The sequence below is a fragment of the Buteo buteo genome, chromosome 9, assembly GCF_964188355.1.
Source record: "Buteo buteo chromosome 9, bButBut1.hap1.1, whole genome shotgun sequence".
NCBI lineage: Eukaryota > Metazoa > Chordata > Aves > Accipitriformes > Accipitridae > Buteo > Buteo buteo.
In genome coordinates this window covers 35,497,980-35,513,003 of record NC_134179.1, presented here as the reverse complement: position 1 = coordinate 35,513,003, position 15,024 = coordinate 35,497,980, and the positions used below count along the sequence as shown (strand labels likewise).

General features: G+C 40.3%; 1 protein-coding gene across 6 annotated transcripts in view; it reads left to right on the top strand.

Annotated features, from left to right (window-relative positions):
• Positions 1-15,024, top strand: part of UTRN (utrophin) — a 389,395-nt gene that overhangs the window by 239,804 nt on the left and 134,567 nt on the right. For all 6 annotated transcript variants that reach the window (XM_075036045.1, XM_075036046.1, XM_075036047.1 and 3 more), the window contains one exon: positions 11,848-12,020. In XM_075036045.1, coding sequence (XP_074892146.1) covers positions 11,848-12,020 — 173 coding nt within the window. The remainder of the gene's footprint in view (positions 1-11,847; positions 12,021-15,024) is intronic.

Genomic DNA, 15,024 nt, shown 5'->3' with positions numbered 1-15,024 from the left:
TAAAAACAGTTGCTAGCAAATGTGTTTGTAGTTCTCTGTGTCACAGGCTGCTGTGCTGACCTTCCTTTTTCTAAATGTGATAAAAGTGCTTTTCCGTTGATGGTCCTTGCAGTTTGGAGGCTGCCACTAGTAACGTTACCAATGGCTATAAAGTGCTGTTAGCTGGTTATATTTTTTTTTTTTCCAGTTTTATTTTATTTAGACGTGTGAGAAAATGCACTGAACTTCTCTAATATCAAAATGTAACAAGAAGCTCCATTGCACACAATCCTCTGCAGCAGTGCCTTAAATGCATCAGCAATACATGGCTCTCCAGTATCTTAAATTCCCATTTGTGGAGCTCAGTATCTGCAAGAGTATTTTGGAAGGAGGCTTTGTTACAGGACTGTTGGTGTTCTGCTCGTTTTAAGCTGAAGATCATGTATTCGCATGAGGGCTTAGGCTGTCAGAATGTGAATTTCTTTGGACTCTAGCATTCAAATATTTAATCTCTGTGTGACCTGTAGTTTTCATTATAAAATTCCATTTTCGTTGCCAACAATGGATGTATGTCATTTTTATGGAAAATTATGACAAAACTGATCAGGAAAATTTTAGTAGTAATAAGTAATATAAAGCTGTCTTACTGTTATGTTGTATTTCTGGAACTTATGATCCAACGTTGTCATGTCTACAGAACTACTGTGTTTACATGTACAGGCTATATTAAATACATGTCAACGTAGAGCTTATTTCAGTCACTGTATTTTATTTTTCTTCTACAAATGCAGAATTTCTCAAATACTGCAGTGTGCTTTCATGTGAAAGGGCCACTGAAAAAGTTGTAATTCACTACAATTTTCAAAGCCGTTTTACTGGGAACATTAGTACAACACTGTGTGTATATGTATATATTTTATTACCTTTTACAGAATTCTGCAAAATGGTAATTATCCGCCTCAGAGGGCATTTACATTTGCATCGAATAGTATTGAAAGATCTAGAATGTATGCTTTTTTGATGACAGCAGAAAATCGGGAAACAAGTTATCTAAGTATGAAGACTGAGAATAAACATAAAATTAATGTTGTCTATTTGGATACAGTCCTGGAGTTGTGAAGCCTCATTATAATCCAGCCTGACACCCATTTTCATTTTGTATGCACTAGCACCTCTGAAGTGGATTTAAATGCTGTTTTCTTCCTGTTTTGCAAGGGTTTTTTCTGCAAGAGCAGCAGAAAGAAGCCTTAGTGTATATGGGAATCAGGATCCAAACTTTGTGTCTGTCTTGCAGGAGAAGAAAAGAGAGATTCTCAAATAGACATTGTAGTTAAACCTCTTACAGGATGGTTTTACTTTCACACTCTAATGTGTTGTTTTCCTTCTGTAAGTGGTTAATTTAGAAAGGGGCAGTATTTGAACATGATTTTAGATACTGTTGCATTAATAATTGGGCTTTTTGCTTCCATAAGCAGTGGAATAAATTCAGACAGTTTGTGCTTACCTGTCAGTTATGCAGTAAGGCTGGTCTAGTTCCGTCATCTTTATTTGGAAAACTTTTCTCAGTTTATTTTGCAAGCACTTCAGCAGTTTGTGTAATATGCCCACATAAAACCTACAGACATGTGGCAAAGTACAAATAAAATAAGCAAAAATCCTGTTACTCCCAATATTTATTTATTTATTTTTCTCCAGAGTTTATTCTTAAAATCCCGACCCGTACTGGCTTTATCGGTATAACCCACTAGCTGAGAATAATTTTTAAGACCGTTTTGTCATTGATGACTTTATTGGTACTTCAAATGGCAGTCGGGTGAATTAAAAAGAAGTAAAAGCAGCACGTGACTCCCAACACGGTCATAGGAGTACTAGTTATAAAGGGGTTTGCGAGCGATGGGTTGTCGGTTTGGTTTTAATTATACTTTTTCTGACTTGCTGGCAACTATTACCAAAGCTCTTTTTGCCGGTTGAGTAATGCGTGGTTGTACGGAAAGCATTAATAGGAGTTTAAATAGGCCTTCGCATGCACGCAGGCTTCCCAGTGGGAATGGTTTGCAATGGAGCGATTTCCTAGTAGCCACCCTTGGGGTGTCGGGTTTCCTGCGGGCGGGCGAAGGCTCATATGAAAACAATCTGTCTGCCCTGGAGAGCCAGCGGCAGCGGGCGCCTGTAGGCTTTGCGGAGCACCCCTTGCTTTTACGGCTCCAAAACCTGTTCAGTGACTAAATAGCTGCCTTTCCTTTGGAGGGGAAGGAAGAGGGGCGAGCGAGGGGTTTTGGTCCGGGGTTTCTGCAGCCTTTAGGGGTGGCGGTGGTTTTCCAGCGGGGAGGCCTCCAGGAAGGGGGAGTGTGCTTGGCGTCGGAGCGGCACCACGGCTGCTGGAAGGGAGGATGCTGATTACAATAATAAACAAATGCCGGGGATAGATGACTGCACGGCTGTCAGAACAGAGAGGACCAAAGGAGGAGATCCCCAGCGAAGGCTTTGGAGGTTGCAGCAGGATCCTTTGCTGGAGACTTTTTTTTTTTTTTTCTTTCCCCTAAACAAAGGAAGTGACTTTTTAAATTTCTTTTAATGGGCCTTGGCTGGTCTGCGGTGCAGCATCCCCTGGGCAAAGCGAAGCGGGCTGGAGGTGGCTTGGTTACTGCAACAGCAGCCCGCTGGTGGCCGGCGATGAGGAAGGCAGGGAGAGGAAAGGTGGCTCCTGTCCGGTCGCGCTTCCTAGGCTGAAGTGTGCCTCGTCCCCCTTGGCTTCTCTGAAAGGCTGGCTTTTGGTGCTTGCTTTCAACAGAAGTTTCTCTGGGGATTTTTTTGGTTCTTTTTTTGTCTTTGGATTTTTTTTCCCTCGAATGGAGCAACACGGAAGGACTTGCTCCCCCTTCCCACTCTCTGCATCCATCGTGTGCCAGCGGAGTATAGCTTCTCTTGCTCGGGGTCATTGAGACCAACCGTTGAGCTCTTGGCCTGCCCGAAGAGCTTGGAGCCTGCAGGCCATTGCCGAGGTGAGCTGGAGGCAGTCCTGGCCGGGTGCGGAGACGAGGAGATCCTCCCAGCGCCATGGGGCCGGGTTAACCCTGCAAGGAGCATCACCCGGCGTCAGCGGCTCACCCTCAGGCACCCGGCCTGCGGCAGGGAGCGGGGCCAGGGAGGCTGGGACCATGGTGCTGCCTGAACTGCCCCCGGGGGAGCACGGCCCGGGAGAGGGGCACGCGAGGGAGCTCGCGGAGAGTTTTGGGACAGTGTAGGTGGAAAAAGAGAGAAACCTTCTGAAGGCTATAGGCCCGGCTTGGAGGACGTACCAGAAAAATGTAGGCTTTGGGGGACGCTTAATGATGATTGGCCTGAATTTCAGCTTACGTGAGTTGCTGACAACATTTGAAAAGGTATGATAAGCTTTGTTTCATATTATTGTGCCTTTGAAAACTACGCAATAAAAAGGGCAGGTTGATGTTAAACAGGCTTTCTATGTTGCTGGTAAGGTCCTCATGTGACCCTCGTTTGCTCTCAAATATGGAAGTCTAATGCTGCTTCTCTTCTCCATTTCAGGTCCTACAAGATTAGTTTTAGAGCATGTGCTCTGATTGTGGTCATCTTCTCTTTTTTTCTTTTTCCTTCTTTTCTGAAGGAAATGATAGAAAAGTTTGGACTTTGCTAAGTCAAGGGCGTAAGGAGACTTCCCAGGATGCCTGTGACCTTGTTTCACTATTGACATAAAGGAAGCGCTCTGCAGTTTGCTGTTAAATTTAGTTGAATGTTGTCTTAGTCAAATTGGAAGATCTCATGATGGCTTTTATAAGTGGGATTACTTCCAATATGAATGTGCCACTTTTCCCATCGTTTCATCTGTTCTTTTATTCAAGCTAGTTATTCTTTCTCCTACCAGGACATTTGGTACCAGTAATGCTGAGAGACAGGAAGCTTGGCTTTGCAGTGATTGCGCTGATTAGCGAGAGACATGAGACTGTTCAAAACCAGATTGTTTTCATCTAATTGTCGGCACTTCCAGTGAAACCTGTGTTGTATGTTTGTAACCATCGTTAGCTTGGCTTTGCATACTATATTGTCTTTTGGTTTTTTTAACATCATTTCTCCATACAAACTTGCTGTACCCTGCAAGATCAGAGTCTGTAACAAAATATATAGTAGTTTATTTACACATTAAGATAAAACCCATATATACTGTGGTCATGAAGCAGGAGAGCAGATTGTAAAGCCCGATTCTGTGGTTTTCTATCCTATAGCTATAAACTTTTTTTTTGTTGGTGGGGTTTTTTTGTTTTGTTTTGTTGGGTTTTTTTGTTGTTTTTTTTTTTAAATACAAACCAACACTGGTCACCAGAACAGTAGTATAATGGGTATTACTAAATGAACCTAAAAGTCTCAGAAAATAAAATTAAGCTACTTTTTTTAATATGGGTTTGTATAATGTTTTTGGTTAATTTCAAAATCAAAATAAGCCAGGGTCCTCAGAAGACTATTGTAAGCTGATTTGGCTTTGTTGGGTTTTTGAAACTCTTGTGTTTTTACTTTCCTACAGTAGCAAACTTTGGAGCTAATGAGACAGATAACTGTTCAGTATCGCACCAGCATGACTCTTCCAAAAGTAGTTAATAGTAACAGCGAAAGCATTTGTGACATGATTTCTTGACATGTAGATCACTTGCTCCTCTCCTGCTCCCCGTCTGTCAGCTGGGCTTCTCTCTTCTCTTGTAATTGCTGCTGGTAGCCTGTAAAGATTAGGACACATGCTGGACTCTTTGAGGTGCTTCATGACACAGTTGAGACAGAAGTTTTGAAACTGATGTTTCTAATGTTTTTTTGAACGATATAAGCCCTGGCATTTGCAAATTTCAGGCTCTCCCCTGTGATTACGAATATTCCAGTGCCTTATTTCATCTTGAAGGAATTGATTGTAGCAATTCTCAACAAAAACAAAACTTAACAGGTCTCACAGCTCTTTTTAGCTTGAAGCTTACTGTGTTACTTTGTTGTCTGCTTGCTGAAATTTGTAACGTGATGTAGGAGGTAGGATGATGCTTTGTTGCTGGAGAAGAAAATTAACATTTTAGTTGGTGAACTTTGACCACAAATTCTAATCTGTGCTTATTTACCAAGTTTTCTTTTTCTTTTTTTGAGGAAGTTCCCCTCCTCATCCCCAGCTTCATCTCTCTTAAGATTCCCCCCACACCCATCCTGTTCTTCCCAACTGGGGAGTTTGCTGCCAGGAGAAACAGCATTGTGACAGTGATCCTGGCTTGCAAGCTACTTTTAGCTTTCTGGATTCATTAATATATGTTGTAAGGAGAGAATTACGAGTGCTGTTACTGTGGTTGTAATGCAGAAGCCAGATGGCATTTGCAGAAGCTTGCACGGCACTCCCTTCCTATGCAAAAGCAGAATTGCGTTACACTGGAGTGGGCAGGGCCGCTTTAGCTTTGTTCAGTCGCAATTATGTGACTGCTGGAATTAGTATTAATGGATTTATGATGCCCCTCAGATGATGAGTCAATGCCATGCGATGGAGCCAGAGAGGTTGTTGAAGGCAGGCTGGCGTTCTCAGCCTTCCTAAGTGCATCATCATTCTTGTGATGAAACGAATCCTTACCCACACCATATGTCACCTGTTAAGGTACTATCCATTAGGTTTAAGTGCAAGTTAGACAGCTTTTTGGAAACTTGAAGTGTCGGTGCAAGGCTTTTGGTAGTACAAACATTAGAAAACTAGATGTGAAAAATATCCTAAAGTGGTTTTTCCCCAAAAAAGTTTTTTTTTTCTTCCTGAAATATCTGAGAGCTTAAGTAATAATTAAATTTCTGTCATATCTAAAGCCAATTGCTTTTGTGAATTGCTTTGATCTTATACTGTAGTCATGGTGGCTGTAGTGATACCGAGTGTGGTCTATGTATGACAGTTTAGAGAGGTTTAATGTCTGTCTTTATACATACTTCTGCCACTGGTGGATTTATGATAATGGCAATTCTGCCCAAGGGTTTTGCATGTGTACTGCTCTTCTGAATGTGAATTCATTATAAACTGATTGCTTAACAGCAACGGCCACTGCAGGCCTCTGAAACAGGAGATGGGATGAGCTTTTCTAAAGTTATGACTGTCCTCTGATACCAGAGGAGAGAATCCCTGGATGAGATAAGTACCTGGATTCTTCAGAGACTTTTCCTTTTTTAACCATCTCTTTTTACAACAGCATCCCTCTCTCCTTGCTACCCCCAGCATTTGTAAGGAAGAGAGCAATAAAAGTCCTGTTTCCCTTTCACAATGGCCGCTTTCATATGCCTTTATCATGCCCTAATTCTTACTCCCTCCTTAAGAGTAATCAAAAAGTGAAAAGCTCTGAGTGAAGCAGAAGCTGTAGGGAACATCTGACACAGCAGTGTTCCCAGAGACAGTTGGCAGCAGCAGGTAAAATGTATCTGGTTGAATATAGACTAAACAATCTGCTATTTAAAAAAAAAAAAAAAAAAATTTAAAAATCCATTCCATTGCTACCTGCTGTGAGATCTCAAAGAAAGATGTCCTGGCTGATGTCTGTGGCATACAGTTATGTCCTTCAGTTGGCACTGATGTTTTTGTTCCAGCTGTTCCAGCTGGAAGAGTTTTCTGCAGATACTTTGGTGAGCAGTCATCCCCTTTATTCTTGACCTCTAAAAGAGGCAAGTGTAGCATTTCTGAACATTGTCAGTGAAAGCAATGGGCAGTCATTTTTCTGAGACTTGCAATTCCCTGCATCTGCACCAAGTCTCCTGTCCTGTTCCAGTCATGGACATGATTTGTATTGGGTGGAAGAAGTACAAAGCTGTCTTGGCAAAATAGCCCAGGGGTAACTTTTGCTGGGTTGTTGCAGTTTCCCAAGCTATTTTTCATTCATGAGGAGTCAACCTCAACCCTACTAACTCCTCTTAAGCTCTTCATGTGGTTCAAAAGCCACAACAGTTTGCCTGTTCTTTGGCTTGTACCTGGGGGTTAAAATTACATAGCAGTCTGTGTGACAACACAAAACACTGCTCGTCTTGTGGCACAGCATCAGCATTGGACCTGTATGTGCATTTCTTGCAGGCCACATGTAGTTTGTGAGCCCTAACTTGCCATCCCTGCTCTGTGGTCGGATGTTTATGAAAATTCAGTGGAATTCTGTTTCCTAATCAACATAAAAATAGTTAAAAATTGGGGTGTGATACAGAATTTTGCGCTGTATAGTGGGTTTGAACAAAATTGGAGTACAATGTTGATAAGTGTTACATGTAACTGTTTTAAAAAACCATGTGAAGTTATCATTTGGTATAGAATGCTATTGACCTTTTTTGTAAAAGGCTAAGTTGAGTTTTGTGTCATATCATATGCAGTAAAAATCTGATTAAGGGATCTTGATAATAGAATCTGTAATGTTATAGGAACATCTGTTTGTTTACCTTACAGAATAAAATAACTTCCCTGGTTTAGATCTTTGTATCATAAAGCTCAAGTCTTCTAGGATTCTTAATGGTGAGAATGGAATGGAGTAACATTCTGCATGCTGTAAAATGCATCATTTCTTCCACTTTAATTTTGGTGTGGAAATGTGGAGTTTTCTTCCACCAGTTGTGTTTTACCTTCAACAGAAGGGTTCAGGTCCTTTAAAGAGGAAAATATTTTGCCTGTGTTAATGGCAGCATACCAGTGAAGACCATATAAACAAAAGATGAAAAAAACATGAGTGGAAGTGAATATGCTAACAGCTTAGGGGGTTACAGAGTGAGTTAGACACCCTCTGAACTCATCATTCAGAAAAAAGGCACTAGAGTGCCCATTGTCATGGGAGTGCTGTTGGTTTGGCTTTTTTTTTTTGGTCTTTTTAAAGGATTTTTTCTTTGCCTTTATAAAGGATTAATAGTTTCCAAAGGACAATTATGTCTGCTATTGTCATTGCTTAAAATATCCTTGCAGTCTGTAAGGAGGAAAAAATGAAAAAAAGTTCAATAGCTGGTTGACCTTGGAGTTGGAGTCACAAAGTTTGGTTCTGTTCAAATCTGCTCTATATTTTCTTTCACCCTGGGCAAGTCACTCTAGTTTGCCTTTGCACAGTTGCAGTTGCCCAACTCCAGTTGGGCAACTGGAGTGAGCTAAGTCTTTGGGTCCTTTTTGGAATTGCCATCTGTAGCATTATTGAGTGTCACATACCATATTTATACATTCTTTAAAGACACATGCTCTTCAGTTGTCATTATATGATAATTTAGTATTTTATTTGATTGAAATTAAAGTAAGAAGTAGGCTTTAAAATCAGATCCAAGCATAAAATGAAGGATTGAATCCAGCAGGTAAATCTTGCACCTTGAGAGGGGTAAAGAGGGAGAGAAGCAAAGAAGTCTAAGTTTCAGAATGAAAATAAGCCGATTTTGAAATCACCAGACTAAAGTGGAAAAGACAGGCAGCAGTTTGATCTTAATTCTGAAAAGGAATTTAAGGAAAGTGGCAATCTTCTAGTAGCCTGGCTAAGTCAAAGTAGATATGTAGATATCAACCTAGTTATTTCTTCTCCTTTCTATCTTCCAAACTTTGAAACTTGCACCTTGATTTATATATAGGTTGAATTCTTTCCTCAAAGAGCTTTCTTTCAATTTAAGGCCTTAGTCCTGCAGCCACTTGGGCATGTAAACAAATCTGTTGACCTCATACCAGTAAATTATCAATCCAGTTTAACAGATATGTGCACATAAATATTTGCAAACTTAGCGAAATATGGCATCTCTATAGTAATACCTCCAAAAACTAAGTTGATAAAGCTATGTAATTAACTACAGTTTAAGAACTATGAATTTCTTCTGGCAAGGAGTCCTTCTCTGTTTGCACTGTATTTCTTTAGGTTTCTTTTCTCTCTTTTTTTTTTTTCTCCTTTTTTTTCTTTACTTTGTTTTGTATGCACTAGGAGAGAGCATTCTGGCCCAGATCCCCTTTGCCTTGGGCTAAGAACAACGGTGTGTCATGGTTGCATCCCCCTCTTTATGTGACAAAAGCAGCAGAATTTTTTTTCTCCCTCTTCTCCTGCATCCTCCAGTGTGCTGCCCCTGTGACTCTGGATATGGGAGCTTCCATGTGATAATACGGAAGTGTTTATAATTGATTTTAAAGTATTGAAAAATTGAAATTGGATTAACTCTGAGAGTTAATCCTAGTTGGGATCTGAGCAGGGATTATCAAATTTTTGACCACATAGAGGACAATGGAGAAGAATATGGAGAATCAATGACCAAGAAAGAGAAATAATAGATCAGGATGAGCATGAATTGGAATGTGTACAGAATGGATAGAGGAGTTCTTCCCACTTTGAAATAAGAAATTCTAAGGGAGGGCAACCACAACATCTTTACAAATCTCATAAGAATTGAAAGATTATGATAACACAGTGAGTAAAGGAGATTACTACCAATTGCTACCAATTACAGCAATCCTAGGACAAGATGGGAGCCCATCATCCTTGTTAGCCTTCCAACAGAGGACAATACCTGAATAAAAATCTTCAGGATCTTTTATATCATTATTGGGGAATAACTAACTTAGTGTGTCCATCTGTTGCCATTAGCCATCTTTCACATCCCACCTTCCTACTGCACTTCTTCCATGTGCACGTTGGTGTGGGACATGTTATTTGGATTTCTCTCCCCTTTTTTTTTTTTTTTTTTTTTCCTGAGGGCTGTGATGCTTTCTCATTCATTAACTTTAATATCAGTCCTGCTGGTTTATTCATGAGCTGGCAGTGCTTTTTTTTCGTGGAAAATGGAAATCGGAAAAGAGAAAAAGAAGTTAATTGGCAAAGTTGATTCTTTGAACTGAGCTGTCACAATGTGGCCATCACAGATGGGACTAAAGAATGCTAACAGCAGATTTACTGCTCCTTAATCAATGTAACATGATGATTGGCAACTGCAAGAATGAAACCCATTTTGAATGAAACATTTTTAAGTGTGCACGCTTAAATGTCCTCTCAAATGTAATCAGAGTTAGAATGTTTTATGAAGGTTCTCAATAGCTTTAGAATTAATATTGTGATTGTAGAATGGAAGATGAGAGATCATTTTGTTTTCAATGAAGTTTTGTTTTGTAACTTTAAAGAGGCATAGAAATGGATTTGACATGACCAGGCTTTTGTAGCACAGATTAGTGTGAAATTAAAATTGTAGCTGCTGTACATGTTTGTACCTCCTGCTGTGTGGACTTGAGCTGGGTTTCACTGAATCTACTTGCAAGTTGGAGACGTAGGGATAGGAGCTGCAAATGTTTTCAGATAAGCATCTGATTTTTTATCTGATGACTATGCTGTCTTATATGGGTTTGTTGATCATCAGAGATTGCCATTGCGTTTTTTCATTTTAAATGCTGTTGCTTGTATCTATTTTCAGAATGGTGATTTTTATCAAGATTGTTAAAGACAGCAAAAGTGTCTTTTAACCTGTTTTAAAGTAGTGAAACTCAGGGCAAAGAATAGGTAGTTGTCCAAAGTCACATAGTAGCTCAGCTGAAGAGCCAGAGCTTCGCTGATGCTTCCCTCCCTCTCTCTCACCTTCCCCCCCCTCCCCGCTTTCCCTCTCTGTCTCTCCTCCCCCCACTTCTCCAGCTATATCCTTCTTTTTGCTTTCTTCCCTAACTGAAGAAAGCTTTCATGCTGTCTCAGATTCATAGCTACTTTTCCACTGTTTCCAACTATCATTGGTAGATGTGCAAGCTGCCATTCTAAGACATAGGGCTGCATCTTAAGGGTGGGGAGGTACGAGAGCCCCCTCCTTTCCTCCTCCTGTGAACAGATGGAGATTACAGAGGAGTTGTCTGGAAGAATAAAAACCTCTAAAGGATTTCAGTTCCTGAATGTCTTCCTTTGCAAAAGAAGTTTATTTACATCTGCATCAAGTTCCTGTCACAATCTCCACTGATTAATCCTATTGAGACAGCCAGTATACCTCCTGGCTCTCCACATATTTACATTGCTCTACTAGGGTATACATAGATGTATGGATGCTAGAAAGCAGCGGTGGCGATGCAGGAAGTTTTGTTTGCTCTTATAATATGTTTTAAAAATAATACTGTGCTCAGTTAGATGAAGAAAACATCTGTAATGTGTTTCTTGAGGCAGATGGTAGATCAGAGAATAAAATATGTTTAATTTCTAAGGGGAGGAGAAATGAGTAAGCTGAATTGAAATCACAAGCACTGCTTTTTCTTTTCAGTATTTACTATGAAATTCAGATTATAATACATCCTGCTGTTTTATGTCTACCTCTCCATATATCGCAGGCAATGGTGTACAGCAGTTGAATTGTAAAAATGGTCTTGTGGTAGCTGTAGTCATTTAGCTGCAGTTTAAGGACATAGGTTTTAGTTAAAAGCTTTCATTGCATATGACCTAAAGCACTACATAGAGTTCGAATTTCGCTAGGCTGTGTAAGGCTTCTGCAATGTTTTATTTCAGAAAGAAAGGAGAAAACATAACTAAGGCTGAATCTATGTAATTTGTGAGCAGGAAACTATTTCTACTGCATTTGCAAATGCTGCACTGTGTGAAATTTGTGGTAGCACAGTAGACAACTAGTTACCTTCAGTGCTACAAAAGTGTGCAGAGAACTTAGTTTTTATAGTTCTAAGTTCTGTTTCACAGTCAAGGATGACTTTCAAACTCCTTTTCTCACACTTAAGAAAGTTAGACCTTTTATAATGATATTAATAGGGTTGCAGGTTTTCCCCTCTATATCTCTTTTCAGAGTCATTTAAGAAAGTCGGACGATGTGCTCTGTCCTAGTGCTTAGGAGTACTAATGAGAATAAGCTCTCCCTTCCTTTATTTAGAGAACTAAGATGTTTGGACTTTTCTTGCTGATATTTCAGGACATCCAGGCCGAGATCGATGCCCACAATGACATCTTTAAAAGCATTGATGGAAACAGACAGAAGATGGTGAAAGCCTTGGGAAATTCTGAGGAAGCTGCCCTGCTCCAGCACCGGCTTGATGACATGAACCATCGCTGGAATGACCTGAAGGCAAAGTCAGCTAACATCAGGTAATTAATGAAAATGTCAAGACATGAATGGGGCATAGCTGCTGTCTTCTAAAAGGCCTGAGAAATATGACCACAGCCTTGAAGTGAAATCTCTATTTGTTTCTGTAGAGGACCCCTGAGCACAAATGTAAAAACTTGGTGTACTTGCTCATCATGCAGGCTTAACTACTTGGTCTTCTCTCTCCAGAGCTGCACAGTTGTGACTTGCCAATCTCTACTAAATTTTCCAGAAAGTATGTTGAATCTTTCCTTATTGTAAATAGATAGCAATGTCAATGAAGTAATTCTGTGAGTCTACTGTTACTGTGAGGAGAAATAAGGGATTTGTTGTTGTTTTTGTTTTTACCACTGAAATGAATAATTTGATAGAACTTGCATCTTAAATGTCTTAATCCATATTGGTAGTAAAATTTTTTTTTATTGCTGCTATTCAATTAGGAAATGTTTTAAAACACATATTAATCAAGGAATACATTTTACAATTTTTTGACCCTACCAGTGCCAAGCTCACTGACTGTCCAAGTGTAGTCACTGTTAAAATCTTTGTGATGTCGTTTTGGCAGTAGGTACTACCACATTTATTAACGTGAATAAAATTCCACATTAAAATGAATTAGGTAGAGAAGAATTTCTAGAGCTTTTAATTGCAACTGCTTGCTTGTTGATTAAAGGAAAGTGTTCTTTTAATAGAACAGAACAATGTTAAGCCTTCATATGAATTTTCCAAAGGCCAGAAAAATGAGTTGAGCCTGGAATTCAGGTACAGGAGTTTGAAAGATTGAGATAGAGGGGAAAATGTGAGATTTAGTTTTCATCTCCACTTATCCTACCACCAACCTGCTAAACAGTTGAGTCAAACAGGTAAATGAGCTCTGTGAAAGCCCACAGGCAGAGCTTGAATCAGAGGAACCAAGCAGTTCAATGTGGGGCTTGCAGAGACTGGCCCCACCACACAAGCAGTTTAAGGCAAGAGCTGTCAAACTCGGGCTATTATGAGCCCTACTCACAAATAAGTTAACATGAGAGAAAGATGAAAACATGCTTATAAGATAATAACTTAGCAGCTGTGGAGTTCTAGCAAGAACAATTCAGTTGCTTGGCCTTTCCTGGGGTTGATCATAATTTGGGAGAAATTGATGGCTAAAAAAAGGACCTTCAAGCTCTTTACCCTGGCCAGCTGTGAGTTCCAAGGCAGTAATACAGAGACAGTGATTGTGCAGTGAATGCTCAAAAAAGTGGGAATACCGGCTCTTCTGAATACCTACTCATCTTTTCACTTCTGCGTAGATACGGCGTGTGCATCCCACTGGGCAGCAATAATGTTTGCAGTGTTTGTGTTACTCTGCTGGTACATGCAATGCTGCAGAGCCACATCACTGAGCTACAAGTAGAAGATGGGCAGGGAAGAGAATACTGGAGCAAATATGAGAGAAGTAAATTAACCTCTCAAATCTCAGTCGCCAGTGAAACGAGTGTAGCATTTCCGAGTTCATGTATTTTGCCCTGTTCTTTGACTGCAGTTCACTTTTCTAACTTGCGCAAGAGTGATGAAAGCCTTCATAGGGAAATAACAAGGCAGAGATCTGATAGGATGTCAGTGTGTTGATGTCGCTGTTTGCCTTCAACTTTTGCTTTCTTGGTGTACCTTATTTCAAGGTCGAATTGGAAAGCAAAACTGTATGGAAGAGTCTTGTGAGAACAGCATATAACAGTGGTAGATTCTAGGGCTGATGATTGAAAAATCTGATTGTTTTGTTACAGGTTTTGACTTGGGATAGTGCTTCTAAATTAAGGTTTCTCTTAAGTTTTTTAGAATATTTTCAGCTATGTGTACATAGTGACTATGTTGATTTTTAGTTGCTGAAAGTACTGCTCTCCCTCAGGCATAGCATGAGGTTTTTCTTCATCATGTCATTCCTCAGAGCTGACGATGCTAGTCACTGTGTTGACTTTACTTCCTTGCTACTGTAACTAGAGGGTTTCCAAACTGAAAAAGCAGCACTCTTGTGACTGACTTTTAAATACATGGAAACTACTTAAACCTGCACTTGTAGTGACTGTGACACCACCCGAGAGAACTATACCACTCCTTGAAATTACTCGTAGACGATTCTTTCTTTTTCTCTCTTTATTATCTTATTCCCAGGAAGAAAGCAAAGCTGCGGGTTTGTGTGGGTCTGCCTTGTCAAATGTTTAGGAGAGATTCTTTTCTGCTGGAGCAGGAGGTGTGAGGGTGTTAGTGTTTGGGGGAGGTTAGAGGTAAAAGTATGGGAGAAACAGAGAAGAACTCTATATTTAGACCACCCACCAATCATTTTTTATTCCATGTGTTCCCTTGTTGCTCAGCAGGGAAAGTGTTACCTCCATAGCAGAAGCAAAAGCTGAGGAGGTCTCCAGCTGTGAAGAGAGTTTCTCGGGGTCAGAAGGGGAGTTATGTCAGAGTTGCTCCTCTTCTGGATGATTTTATTCAGCCTGGGTGGCAGAGGGGTGCTCTCAGTCTGGTCAGCTGGATGGGAGCATTTGTGGTTTTTAGGCTCATCCAGGATTCCCTTAGGAGTGCTTCTGAATACCAGGCGGTTGATGCTGGGGAATATTGCTCCAACCAGTGCTCAAACCTGAACAATCATCTGTAACTGACTTGTATTTTTATCAGAGCAGATTCTTAAGCTGCCACCTGACTTGGTGAATCCCTGGAGATTGCTCATTCATTTGTCACATGAGCACAAACACCTGAAGTTTTGTTTGCAGGTTGTGTATCAATAGAAGTACCAATTCCAAAACAAAGACCAGAAATCCTGTCTTTGAAAGCAAAGCAGCCCAAGAAACATTTCAGAACTTCAACATAGTTTATTGGCTCTCTTTGATAATGTCTGTATGACAAATGTAAATGTGATACTAACACTTTACACTGAAATGCAAATTGGAGCATATCTTGGTTCCCTTGCTCCTGTGCAGCATTTGCTTTGAATGGGGCTTACTCAATGCCTGTGTCTCTGCTCCCCAG